Source organism: Cenococcum geophilum (genome assembly GCF_001692895.1).
Source record: "Cenococcum geophilum 1.58 unplaced genomic scaffold K441scaffold_6, whole genome shotgun sequence".
Classification (NCBI taxonomy): domain Eukaryota; kingdom Fungi; phylum Ascomycota; class Dothideomycetes; order Gloniales; family Gloniaceae; genus Cenococcum; species Cenococcum geophilum.
Genome location: NW_027137564.1, coordinates 1,092,455 through 1,104,674, shown reverse-complemented (window position 1 = coordinate 1,104,674; position 12,220 = coordinate 1,092,455). Strand labels below are relative to the sequence as shown.

The 12,220-nt window shown below is 48.8% G+C and overlaps 3 protein-coding genes across 3 annotated transcripts; 2 read left to right on the top strand and 1 right to left on the bottom strand.

The window, feature by feature from the left end:
- The first annotated feature begins 204 nt into the window (after nt 1-204).
- On the top strand, nt 205-1,758 carry K441DRAFT_628709 (uncharacterized protein). Its single transcript, XM_067646207.1, has 2 exons — nt 205-576; nt 669-1,758. Exons 1-2 carry the CDS (start codon nt 278-280, stop codon nt 1,564-1,566), a joined length of 1,197 nt encoding a protein of 398 aa, XP_067508080.1. The 5' UTR covers nt 205-277; the 3' UTR covers nt 1,567-1,758.
- Nucleotides 1,759-5,906: 4,148 nt separating this feature from the next.
- Nucleotides 5,907-9,520, bottom strand: K441DRAFT_653809 (leucyl-tRNA synthetase). Its single transcript, XM_067647593.1, has 3 exons — nt 8,994-9,520; nt 8,770-8,910; nt 5,907-8,720 (listed from the first exon to the last, which is right to left on the bottom strand). The coding sequence occupies exons 1-3, from the start codon at nt 9,468-9,470 to the stop codon at nt 6,264-6,266; spliced, it is 3,075 nt and encodes a 1,024-aa protein (XP_067508079.1). The 5' UTR covers nt 9,471-9,520; the 3' UTR covers nt 5,907-6,263.
- A 233-nt stretch (nt 9,521-9,753) lies between these two features.
- Nucleotides 9,754-11,738, top strand: K441DRAFT_674162 (uncharacterized protein; the record flags this gene model as incomplete). The annotated part of the gene is made up of 2 exons (XM_067650719.1): nt 9,754-10,785; nt 10,884-11,738. The coding sequence occupies 2 exons, from the start codon at nt 9,754-9,756 to the stop codon at nt 11,736-11,738; spliced, it is 1,887 nt and encodes a 628-aa protein (XP_067508078.1).
- Nucleotides 11,739-12,220: the final 482 nt, after the last annotated feature.

Sequence of the window (12,220 nt, the reverse complement as noted above, 5' to 3'; positions counted from 1 at the left end):
CATGGTTGATGGTATTGTATTGATTAAATCTATATAGGTTATGCGCGTACTTTTGATTTTGGTGTTCCGCACGGAACACATTCGATGGACGTATAGAACGCCATCACGTGATCGCAGGAAGCTCCTGTGAATGTCGCCTTCATTTAAGGTTCCCGAGGTCGCTACCTATCTCCTAGACAGGGGTCTGGGAGATGTGGGGATGAAATCGTCCTGCCGGTGGACTGTGCTGATTCTAGACTCAAAGCCGAACTACATCCTGCCAACATTGCACCATGACATGCCCCGGCTTACAACCAATCTCTTGCGCCATGCTCGTTCCATAGATCCTCTATTAACCCTCCTCCTTCGTTCTTGTCGAGACCTGTCCTCTGCTCAAAACGAGCTGCGATGGCTTCGCGAACACGCCATTAAACTCACACAAAACACGAAGGCAAGAGCTCATGTGCCCGGCTGGAGGGCGCTGCTGCGACACTTGGTCCAGAAGAGGGCTACTGGAAAACCTCTTCAATATGTGATAGGATCTGAATACTTTGGGGATCTCGAAATCATCTGCAGGTCTGGTGTTCTTATTCCGAGGTAAGAAGCGCGTCCTCTATGTGAAGACCATTATACGTTCACCACGACACGTTCTCCTCGTTCAATCGCTCACGTATTCATGACCACTATAGGCAAGAAACAGCTGCCTCTATCACCTACCTTACGGATCGATTAAGCCACGCTAAAACCATTCCCTCCGAATTACGCGTCCTAGACCTTTGTACCGGAACTGGATGCATCCCACTTCTCTTCCAGCACCAATTCAACAAGACACGCCGAGATAGACTACAACTCTACCTTCTGGGCGTCGACATCTCTCAGACTGCAGTTCGGCTAGCCAAGTACAACCATCGACGCCTTCTCAAGCAGCGACAATCGCAGCTTCAAGACTTGGAAAGGCGTGGAAGATCAACGCAGAACCAAGGGGAACATGAAAGACTCGCATCGCAAACTGCAGCGTTGCACAATACCGATTTCTTACTAGCTGATGTCCTCACGGATCCTCTTTCGACGATTTTCTATGATCCAATTCCCTTCAAGGCAGGAATGAATTTTGCGAATAAACGGCCCTTCTGGAACATACTTATCTCAAATCCTCCGTATATCTCTCCTAACGCTTTCAATCATACGACGACGCGCTCTGTCCGTGCATTTGAACCGAAAACTGCGCTTGTCCCGCCAGTTGGGTCCGGAATATCAGACGTAGAGCAAGGAGACGCATTCTATCCTCGTCTCCTCAAAATTGCTAATGAAGTCGAGGTACAGCTATGTCTGTTCGAGGTCGCGGATTTGGACCAGGCCATCAGAGTTGCACATATGGTAAGAGACTCTGATTTGTGGGATGGCGTTGAGATCTGGCGTGATTTCCCAGAACTGGCAGATGAATCTGATGAGGATTGCCTGCACAATGGATTTGAAGTGATTGGCCAGGGCAATGGCCGGTCAGTTGTATGCTGGAGGGGGGGTGGATCGGAATGGATAGGCCGCGTCAATAACGAGGTAAGATCCGATCGCCGAAGGTCAAGTTGAATTGGAGCGTAAGACACTGTGCAACCTCAATCCGGTCGCACCTGATAAACATGGTCTGAGATAAGTGGGACAGAATTGATTGGCTTGAATCAAGGTGCATGCCTACCTACATGCCTACGTAGCAATATTTTATAATGTGCCCTTACGCAATGTCATCATCATGGCATTTACAATTGCATCTCCATCTTCCGCTTTTCATCTGGAACATGCTCTATCCGTGCCACATCTTATGCCTTCTCTTTCCCTTGTCTCGCCAATAGGAAGATCAGTTTAAATTTTTAAAAATTTAAAAAGCTAAGTATTAAAAAGAAACCATAATATATTTTAAAATAATATTAGTAATTCTAGGACGATATCGGTGCAAGGGGCAGAGGCTAAATAGTTAAAAAGTTACTCCGTAGTTCACTATATACTAAAATCGCGATTATCCCTTAGACCATCCGTGGAAATTTTATTTAGATAAGGAGCAGTGTAACGCTCCTGCATAAAAGATCCACGGAGGGTCTGATTTATAAGATAAAAAACATCCGGCCTTGCAAAAGACGTCACGTGAAATGGTCGAGCGGCTCAGCGAAGGCATTATCCTTTGACTCAGCATGCTCAGACCAAGAAACCGATGAATATCCGCTGCGCGGATAATCGAATATCCGCAAGCTAACCTATTCGATCGATCCATCTGTTTCTTGGTCTGAGCCACTTTGGCAGGCTTTTGGAAGCTGGCCGCTCTGTTTGTATGAGGCAAACCATTAACTTTAACGAAATTAATNTAAGCAACCGCCACGTCTATTATCCTGTAAATACCTGCGTTAGAATTGCCTTAATCAGCTCTCTAATCGATGGATTTTCTAGAACTAACTACNAGCCATAGGTGCTCCAAAAGGCGTCGAAGAAACCCCTTTATTACGGCTCTGCAACGGCTCTACCACAGCTCTACTATCGCCTATATATAGTCGCCCATACAATCGTCTATACAAACGGCTTTACATCGTCTCTACGAACGGCTTTGCATCACCTTTATGAACGGCTTTATGAACGGCTCTATGAACGGCTCTGCAACGGCTTTGCAACGGCTCTACAATAACTCTNCAATGGCTCTGCAACGACTCTGCAACNGCTCTATAAATAGCTCTGCTCTATAAACGGCTTTATNAACGGCTCTNCATGGCTTTGCGACGGCTTTATAAACGGCTCTGCAACGGCTTTATAAACGGCTCTGCAACGGCTTTGCAACGGCTCTGCAACGGCTCTGCAACGGCTCTACAAATGACTCTGCAACAGCTCTACAAGCAGCTTTATNAACGGCTCTNCATGGCTCTACAACGGCTTTATAAACGGCTCTGCAATGGCTTTACAACGGCTCTACAACGGCTCCGCTAAATAAGTAGACCATTTATAGAGCCGTTATAGAGCCGTTACAGAGCCGTTTATAGAGCTATTGCAAAGCCGTTTATAAAGCCATTTATAGAACAGAGCCATTTATAGAGCCGTTGCAGAGCCGTTGCAGGGTTATTATAGAGCCGTTGCAAAGCCGTTGCAGAGCCGTTTATAGAGCCGTTGCAGAGCCATACAGAGCCGTTTATAAAGCCGTTTATAGAGCTATTGCAGAGCCATTATAGAGCCATTGTAGAGCCATTATAGAGCGATTTATAAAGCCATTATAGAGCCGTTATAGAGCCGTTATAGAGCCGTTATAGAGCCGTTACAGAGCCGTTACAGAGCCGTTACAGAGCCAGTCTCAAGCTTTTAATAATAAACTACCCTCTTTATTAACTAATACTACTAAAGGTAAAGAGGGCTTAAATAGATTTTAATGGGTTTCAATAGATATAGTAGATAGAGGGTGGGTGGTTAAGGTTAATATATTATTAGTGCGGATATTGCTAATTATACACTTTGGCAAACTATGTCATGGCTATTTTAAAATTAATGTCAGAAACGGGAAGGCAGGGAGGCTTCTTATATAGACCATTTAATTCGCTAGAGCTTAGTATATAATCAATGGATTTTTAAAGCTGCCCAAACTTATTATAAGAATAAGATGTAAATATCTATAATATTAGCTATGCGGATATGCCGACCTGCTTTACAAACGTTGGCCAAAGTGTCTCAGACCACACAGGGACAGATGGCCTAAACTGGTTTAGTGCCATCGGGCCGGATTTATCCGGCGTCCCATGTGGTCTGAGCATGCTGAGTCAACATTATCCTTGTGTACGAACGAACTGCTCCTTATCAACCAACTCCACCGAGGGTCTGAGAGCTTATGGTCGCAGCTTTAGTGGTAACGGAGGGTTAAAATACACTAAAAATCACGTTTTTTACTGCCGTATCTCGACCCTTTTATAACGTCTAGTTACAAGTAGACACCAAGCAAACGTTGGAGGATGGTGTCATGCAGCTAAGTGGCACAGTTTATACCATCCGCAATCCTCGACCATTCTCGCATGATTTCCTTCTCGCACGCGCCACACCCGAAAGTTTCATAATAACTCTCGAATCCGAAGCGGCGTTGGCTTTTTATTTCTATTCAGCGAAATAAAATTAAAAAAAACTTTCAAAATCATAAGTTAGCTTGAATCTACTAACGTAGGTGATAGGGTTATTGTAAGGGTTATTTTGGCCCTTACTCGGCTGCATCGCCTAGGGGCTCTTAGGGGTCGCCAAGGCTAGCCTTCGGCTAGCCCTTGGCACCTCCTTATAAGCACCTCGGGCTTGCAGCCTCCTTCCTCCCTTATCGGTTCGTCTCTCTGTACTCAGGCTATTGCCTACCCTCATTACCATATCGTCCTCTTCCATCGACTCCCTATGTGACTCATGCTCGGCTTGCCTGCTCCCTACCGTACACCCTGGCAATACTGCCTTACAGTTATAGCGGTTCCTAACAAATTTCGTCTGTGCGCGGTTTTGGCGTTCCGAGCCGTCGTAACCCTATCGCTCGCGTTATCACCTGCGTTAAATCTGGTAAGCTTAAATTAAGTTTTAGGTGACGACCAAATGCACTAGCGAGCCGTTGCATAACTCAGTTCAAGCCGTGCACAACAAGTTCAGCAACTCGGCTTACTTTCCTATCATCAAGTCGCTGTGATGTATTCATTTGTATCCGGCGAATCCTGCGTCTGAATATGATTCATTGAATTCAAATTGGCGGGCGGATTCACCAAATCTGACTGTTTATAATCTCCTTCAGAAATTTTGACTCTCTGATTATGCTGTTCAGAAAATTCATTGTTAGATATAGTAGAGTGCATGAAGGCCAGAGAAAGCTAATTGCTCTGGCCTTGCTATTCTCAAATTACCGTTTTATATTAAGACTATCCGCACACCTTGTGATTTTCGTATCCTTCCTGTCAAAAACGACTCTACTTTGCAAGTGCATGGGGGACGGCAATGCCCCATCCATCCCTCTAAAACTTTAGGAGGGACCCTCAGCCTGTTGAAGTTTCCTCCATACCAGTAGAGGACAATAAATGTGCCATCTACCTTTTCCCCTTTGGCGAAACGGACCCGGACGACAACGAGATCACAGCAGCTCAAGAATGCCTTAGCATCTTCGACGAAGAACTCCCCTTCCCCTGCAACCCGTCGAGCCCCTTCTCAAATAATCCAGCGAAGCTAAGATGTAACCATATTTTCGGCAAATTCTGCATAGATGCTGCCGTCGAAATCAGCAATCGTTGCCCTCTGTGCCGGAGCCAGCAATACGACAACAACGCCGCGGAGGAGCGCTCACCAGAAGACTGACACAGGATCATGAAAGGCCGACGCTTCGAATGCGAGACCTCCTACCGCAAAATCCACCACACGCTTTTCTCCCAGGCCCTAATGTGCACCTTCCCCCTGAAGCTGCTCAGACGGCTACGCAGGCTGATGGCCGAATTCCGCCAGCGCCGCCACTACCCCGCTACGAGTGGGAGTATGAGGTCTTCTACGACATGGCAGCGGGCTGGCTGACGCGGCGCGACTTCCGCGCCATCGCGCCGCGGACCGTCAAGACGGTGCTGTGCGAGCACGTCCAGCGCAAGCTGAGGGAGATGGGCTAGGTGGAGCGGGCGGACTGCATGGCGCGGTTCGAGGCTTTTCGGTCCTTCACCGATTTTCTGGACACGGTCGTTATGTTTCTGGTGAAGAACGAGCCGAACAGGCAGGCTTTTACGCCGGCGTCGGAGCCGATTTCCCGGGAGCGTAAGTTGGAGCGGCTGTGGGTCGGGTGGGATGGGGAGCGGGATGTTGTACTTCAGAACATGTTGGAGTGGTATGGTGATAGGTACTTACTTTTACCATCTGCTTGATTCTGGCTGTCATTACGGAGTGCAGTAATTTTTCGGTAATGGTCTCAAGGCTTGGGGAGAATCTCCAATTCATGTTATTAGATATACGGGCCATTTGTGCTACACTACAGAATTTTACATAATATTAGTACAAAGTGGAAAACATTGTGCGAGATCTCCCATACACCCCAATCCCAGGGTCGGCAAATCTATCAAGTTGAAGTTAATCCAGGTCCTTCTGCCTGTTTCACTTCAATAAAGAAATCTTTTGTTTTTTTTCTAAAACTCCTTTTCTCATCAGCATCTTTGCTAGATATGGCCTTCTTCATCTCCCATCTGGTTCAGCCTTGAACTAATTTTTTTCCTCCACCACTACTCCCACTCAGCCCCTCAAGCAAGGCCTACTCCTTTAGCTCCAGTGAATTCCCATTACTCCTCCCCTGACCTTGCGTCTTTCTGCTCTTCTTTCGGCAAAACGAAATTGACCGTCTTGCCACCCTTCACAACGAAAACCCTCGTGCCCTCAGGTCCCGCGCCAGCCTCACCCCCGCACCGCGCCGGCCAGCCCAGCCTACCATTCTCGCCTAGCCAGGCGCTCCCATCAGGTGTCTTGCGCAGCCTCTTGACCACCCAGGCCTTGAGCTCCGGCAGCTTCGCAGGCTGCAAGAGCTGCGGCGCGGGGATCGGGATCTTGGCGCTGAACCTGAGCCGGCCGTCGACCTGGACGGCGCAGGTCTGGGTCTGGGTCAGGAGCTCCACAGCCTCCCTGTCGGCGGCGGGGAAGGGCCGCGAGAAGATCGAGTTCACGGCGCCGTGGCTGTCGAAAAGCGCATCCGGGGACCGCCTCAAGGTCTTGCGCGCGGCGATTTTGGTGAGAGTTTCCCAGCACTCCTCGGCGAAGGCGGGGGCGATGGGAGCGAGCATGCGGAGGAGGGCGCTGAGGGAGAGGTATTTTAGCATTGAGGCGGTTTCAGAGGTATGTGGGGCGTCCCAGATGGCGTTGGTGAGGGTCATGAGGTCGGAGATGATGGTGTTGAGGGCATGGGTCTGCTCGTAAGCCGTCGTGACGCTAGTGATGGTCTTTTGGCTTAGCACCCAGAGACCTGATTCTTGGGGCTTTAGACGGCGAGATAGATTCAATGCTTCAGAGGCTGAGTTGGCAGGGTTAACCGGTAAGGGTTCACCTTTTTTCTGCAGGGGTGTGAGGAATGTGAGCAGCGGTATATCGTGGTCTACCGGTGGAACGAATTTTTTAAGAGTCGTTGGAGGGATGAAAGGAGCGTGGGAGAGACGCCAAAGACGAGAGAACCAGCGCTGGATACCTTTTATGCTTGTTCCATCCCATTCGAGTACATCGCTGACGGGCGCTTGGAAGAGAAGATGCGCCCGAGTGGCGTCAGCGCCATACTTAGCAATGGTTGCACTGGGGTCGACGCCATTATGTTTACTCTTTGACATTTTCTCGAAAGTGATAAGAGGGTTAATACCACTCGCTTTAATTTTTGGCGATTTAGGGACCATAAGGTCAACCTCATCAGGGTGCAAGAATTTTCCTGTAGTAGGATCTGAGTAAGTACGGCCATGCACCATCCCTTGAGTGATCAGCTGCTTAAAGGGTTCGCCCTTATTCTCCGGTCCACCTGCGCTTGGCCAGAGTGAAGTTGTAGCAAGAAATTTAGAAATGAAGCGTGCATAAAGCAGATGTAAAATTGCATGCTCGACGCCTCCGATGTAAACATCGACTGGCATCCCGGCATCGGCTGCCTCGTGGGACATTGGAACCGAAGGATTTTTGGGGTCTAGGAAGCGCAAAAAGTACCAGGATGAATCCATGAATGTATCCATAGTGTCGGTTTCGCGCTTTGCAGGGCCTTTGCATTTGGGACAGCTCGTATTAATCCATGAAGGCATTTCCGCAAGTGGATTACCGCCCTTTCCTTTCAAAGCATCGGAAGCAAGTTTGGGGAGTTCCACGGGTAGATCAGACTCTGGTACAGGAACAGGCCCACAGGTATCGCAATGCATAATTGGTATGGGAGTCCCCCAGTAACGTTGTCGGCTAATGAGCCAATCGCGAAGACGCCAGTTCTCAGTCAGCTCTGCATATTGACCCTCTTCTTGCAACCTCCGAACAATCTCGCCAATGGCTTCATCAGACGGCATACCGCTGAATTCTCCCGAAGCAGTCGTCAAGAATCCCTTGGATGTGATTGGATTATCGCCTTCTCCAGGAGTGACACTCGAAGAAACGTCGATCTCCTCCAGTGAGGGAACTATAACCTTTAGAATGAGTTTACTTCCTTGATTTTCTCGCCAAAATGCATGATCGCGACTATCGTGGCCCGGAACACCCATAACGGCTCCGGAGCCGTAGTCCTCTAGAACATACGGCGCTGCGTAAATGGGTAACGGTTCTTGGGCGTTAGCCGTGGATGTTGAAAAGGCAGAAACGGGATTGTTCGCTTGGAGCCCCTGTAATAAAAAGCCGGTTTTGGAGTCTGAAGGAAGTTGGTGTGCTATGTTGATAAAATTCTGTAATTCGGGCCTGTCCTTGGCCATATCCAGAACAATCGGATGATTCAATGAGAGTGCGATATATTGAACACCAAATAAAGTGTCTGCTCTGGTCGTGTAGATCTCCACTTCTGGATAATCCTTGATTCTTGATGTGCTCTCTATCCCAAATCGAAACTTGACGCCGTTTGATTTGCCTAACCAATTCCTTTGCATAGATAGCACTCTTTCGGGCCATTTGTTATCTTTTGCTAACAGCTCTAAGTCATCTAGCAGAGGCTGCTGAAAGTCTTTGATGCGTAAGAACCATTGCTTGAGTCGAAGTTTCTGGACCTTAGCCCCGGATCTCCATGAACACCCATTTACATCGACCTGTAGAATCTAAGAAATTGCTCTATAATACCCTAACAGACAGTCATACCTGCTCATTTGCGAGCACTGTTTTATCAACGGGGTCGAAGTTTACCACCGATTCTGCCTGGTATGCTAAGCCTCTCTCGTAAAGCATCTGGAATATTCGTTGAGTATGTTTATAGAACGAAGGATCACAAGTCATGAATTCCTGGAAAGCGAGGCAGTTAGTCGGCGTTATGTATGACAAAAGACAAGCTATCAGCACATATCTACGGAAAAACTCCCACATACACGATCCCAGTCCCACCGGCCTCCCATGGCCATCATCTGCTCCTTCATCTTCGCAATATTCTGCAGTGTCCAAGTCTCCGGATTGATCCCACGTTCAATAGCGGCATTCTCAGCCGGTAACCCAAAGGCATCCCAACCAATTGGATGTATCACCTCATAACCCTGCATTTGCTTGAACCGAGCTAGAACATCCGAGATGGTGTAAACGCGGAGATGCCCTAAATGCAGAGTTCCGGATGGGTATGGGAACATTGGCAGGATGTACGATTTTCCTTTGTTTTCTCTTGTTGTGGGCAGGCCTTGCTCTTTCCCATCAGCCCATTTCTTCTGCCATTTCGCGTCGATCGCGCAGAGGTCCAAAGCTCCGACAATTGCATGAGAAGCAACGGCGCGGCAGAGGTTATGGCGTGTGAAATGGCGTGGAAGTGGCCGGTGGGACCATCCCCAGCCTCGTGGTAGCTGACTAAGGCACTTCATTACCTACGGCAGTAAGCATGTCGTCCAATTGCACGCATGGCGGCTAGTATATAACGAAGAGCGACATTTTGGTGGTGTTGATTGATGATTTTCTCGAAGCTCTCCCGCCAACAGCCCCCGCTAAACCAGAAGCGGCCTCTCCGGCGGCCTCATCCTCTCCATCCTCACATCATGTATATAATAATTAAAAGGGAAGCAACATATCCCTCTACACACCTCTTTTCCGCCTCTTTTCCGCTGGTGATGGCTACGTCTGGTATAGAATCCAGGTAGCTCTTTTAGAATGTCTCGCGCAGGCTACTCAAACCTCCAGAGCACCTCCGCCCATCCTCCCCGCGACTCCCTCGAGCTTGCCTCCCTTGCATCCTCCTCGCAGCTCTCGCACCGATCATCCATATCCTCTTCTGACTCAGGAACACCCTCTTCCCGCAAGATCTCCTTCGACAATGAAGACCCTCTCTCTGAGCTAAATCCAGCTAACGGCGAGCGACCAAGGCGACAGAGTCGCTCTTACTCAGTCTCGTCAGCCTTCGACTTCACCTCGAACCTTTTCCCTTTATCTTCTACTGCGGCAGGATATACCGCTCTCGGTGCACCATCAAATACGGTCCTCGACCCCACAAATGCTCTGAATGGTGGCTCTTTAGAGAAACAAAAGTCTCTCACATATCTCAATGGCTTGTCCCTCGTTGTCGGCCTAATAATCGGTTCTGGTATCTTCTCTTCTCCAAGCCAAGTGAACCAGAATGCAGGATCACCCGGGGCATCACTCATAGTGTGGGCCGTCGCGGGAATCTTGGCCTGGACAGGTGCTGCCAGCTATGCAGAGCTGGGGGGTGCAATACCACTGAATGGCGGCGCACAGGTCTATCTATCCAAAATCTTTGGCGAATGGGCTGGCTTCCTGTTCACCTGGTGCGCTGTGTGCGTACTGAAACCCGGCAGTGCAGCTATCATTGCCATTATATTTGGGGAGTACTGCGTACGAGCCGCAATCGGGGCTGACGCCGTTGATGCTAGTGCTTTGCTGAACAAAGGTGTCGCTATGACAGGATTGGTTCTTGTCACGCTGCTTAATTGCACATCTACAAAATTGGGCACGAGAAGCGCAGATGTATTCATGTTCATGAAATTTATTGCGTTGCTTGGCGTTACTGTTACCGGTATCGTTGTCGCTATTACCGGGTTTTCGTGGAAGGGCCATGCGAGCGATGAGTGGAAGCAGTATGGGTGGTTTGAGGGTACAAACACTAATATTTCAAATTGGGCCGTTGCCCTCTATGCCGGTTTGTGGGCCTTCGATGGATGGGACAATGTAAGTTTCCCGGGTCGACTTTCGTGTTATACTTCGTATTTCCTTTAGTACTTCAATCCCTCCAGTTCATCGCTGGGTAATACTGATTATTTTAACAGGTTAACTACGTAACCGCTGAATTCATCAATCCAACGAGAGATCTTCCCCGCGTAATCCACACATCCCTACCTCTCGTCATCCTCTCATACATCCTCGCCAATGTTGCCTACTTTCTCGTGCTCCCCCTTTCCGTAATTGAATCTAGCAACACAGTTGCCATCGCGTTCGGAGCAAAAGTCTTCGGGCCTATTGGCTCTCTCATCCTCGCCATCTTTGTATCCGGCTCGTGTTTTGGCGCCCTAAATGCCACGACATTTACATCTGGCCGCCTCGTCTACACCGCGGCCAAAGAGGGTTATCTCCCCGCCATCTTCGGTACTATCGGTCTAGGGAAGTCTCATCGAGCCATCCGGTTACACTCGTCCTCATCCCGGTCAACCAAAGTCCCCAAGTTTTTAGCTCGCTGGTTCGCGGATCCAGAGGCAGGTTTCTTTTTCACACCAATCAGCGCTATGTTGCTTAATGCCTCACTCACCGCCCTGTACATCGCCGTAGGTTCCTTCGACACGCTGCTCACCTTCTACGGCGTGGCTGGGTACACATTCTACTTCCTTACCGTTCTTGGTCTCATCATCTTACGAGTGCGCGAGCCGACACTGGAGAGGCCGTACAAGACTTGGATTACAACACCCATCATATTCTGCTGCGTCAGCTTGTTTTTACTTTCCAGGGCAGTATTCGCGGAACCTGTCCAGACCATGCTGGTAGTGGGCTTCATGGCAGCTGGGTTAGCTGTCTGGTTTGGATGGGTAGGGCGGAAATCTAAACGCAGTGGGAGAGGAGGTAGGCAGGAGGGAAACCCAGATGAGAAGGGCCACGGATGGAAATTCTGGAAAAGATGGGAACGAGGCTGAGGATGTTAGACAAAGTGAGTAATGGCGCACAGAAGATATACATCTAGGACGATGAGCGCTTTTAGCCTATGCAACATAATACTATAATGAATACAAACTTAGCTTGCTAACAGGTTGTTATAACGTCTTGCCTGGTAAGGTAGGACTTCGATGCATGTCTTTATAAGTGAATTCCATGAAACCTCTCCTCGAGAAGACGAGCGAGGTCCCAACATCCATATTCTCGTCAACCCAAAGACACGATCTGCTTCTCCTTTTTGAGTAGTAAAGAAGTATGTCCTTCCCCATAGAGTTCCACGCCCATAAATTCGCCATACCTATCCCTCGGAACGCCGATTTGCGCCCAAAGAACTAGCAATAAACTAGCAATACGGAGGTGCCTTTCAAAAGTCTTTGCCGCCAAGAAATTAACCGCCTTAGCTCACCGCCTTCCAAATATGGATATCCTCCCATTCGTCCTCCCCCACTTTAGGTGCTTTTAA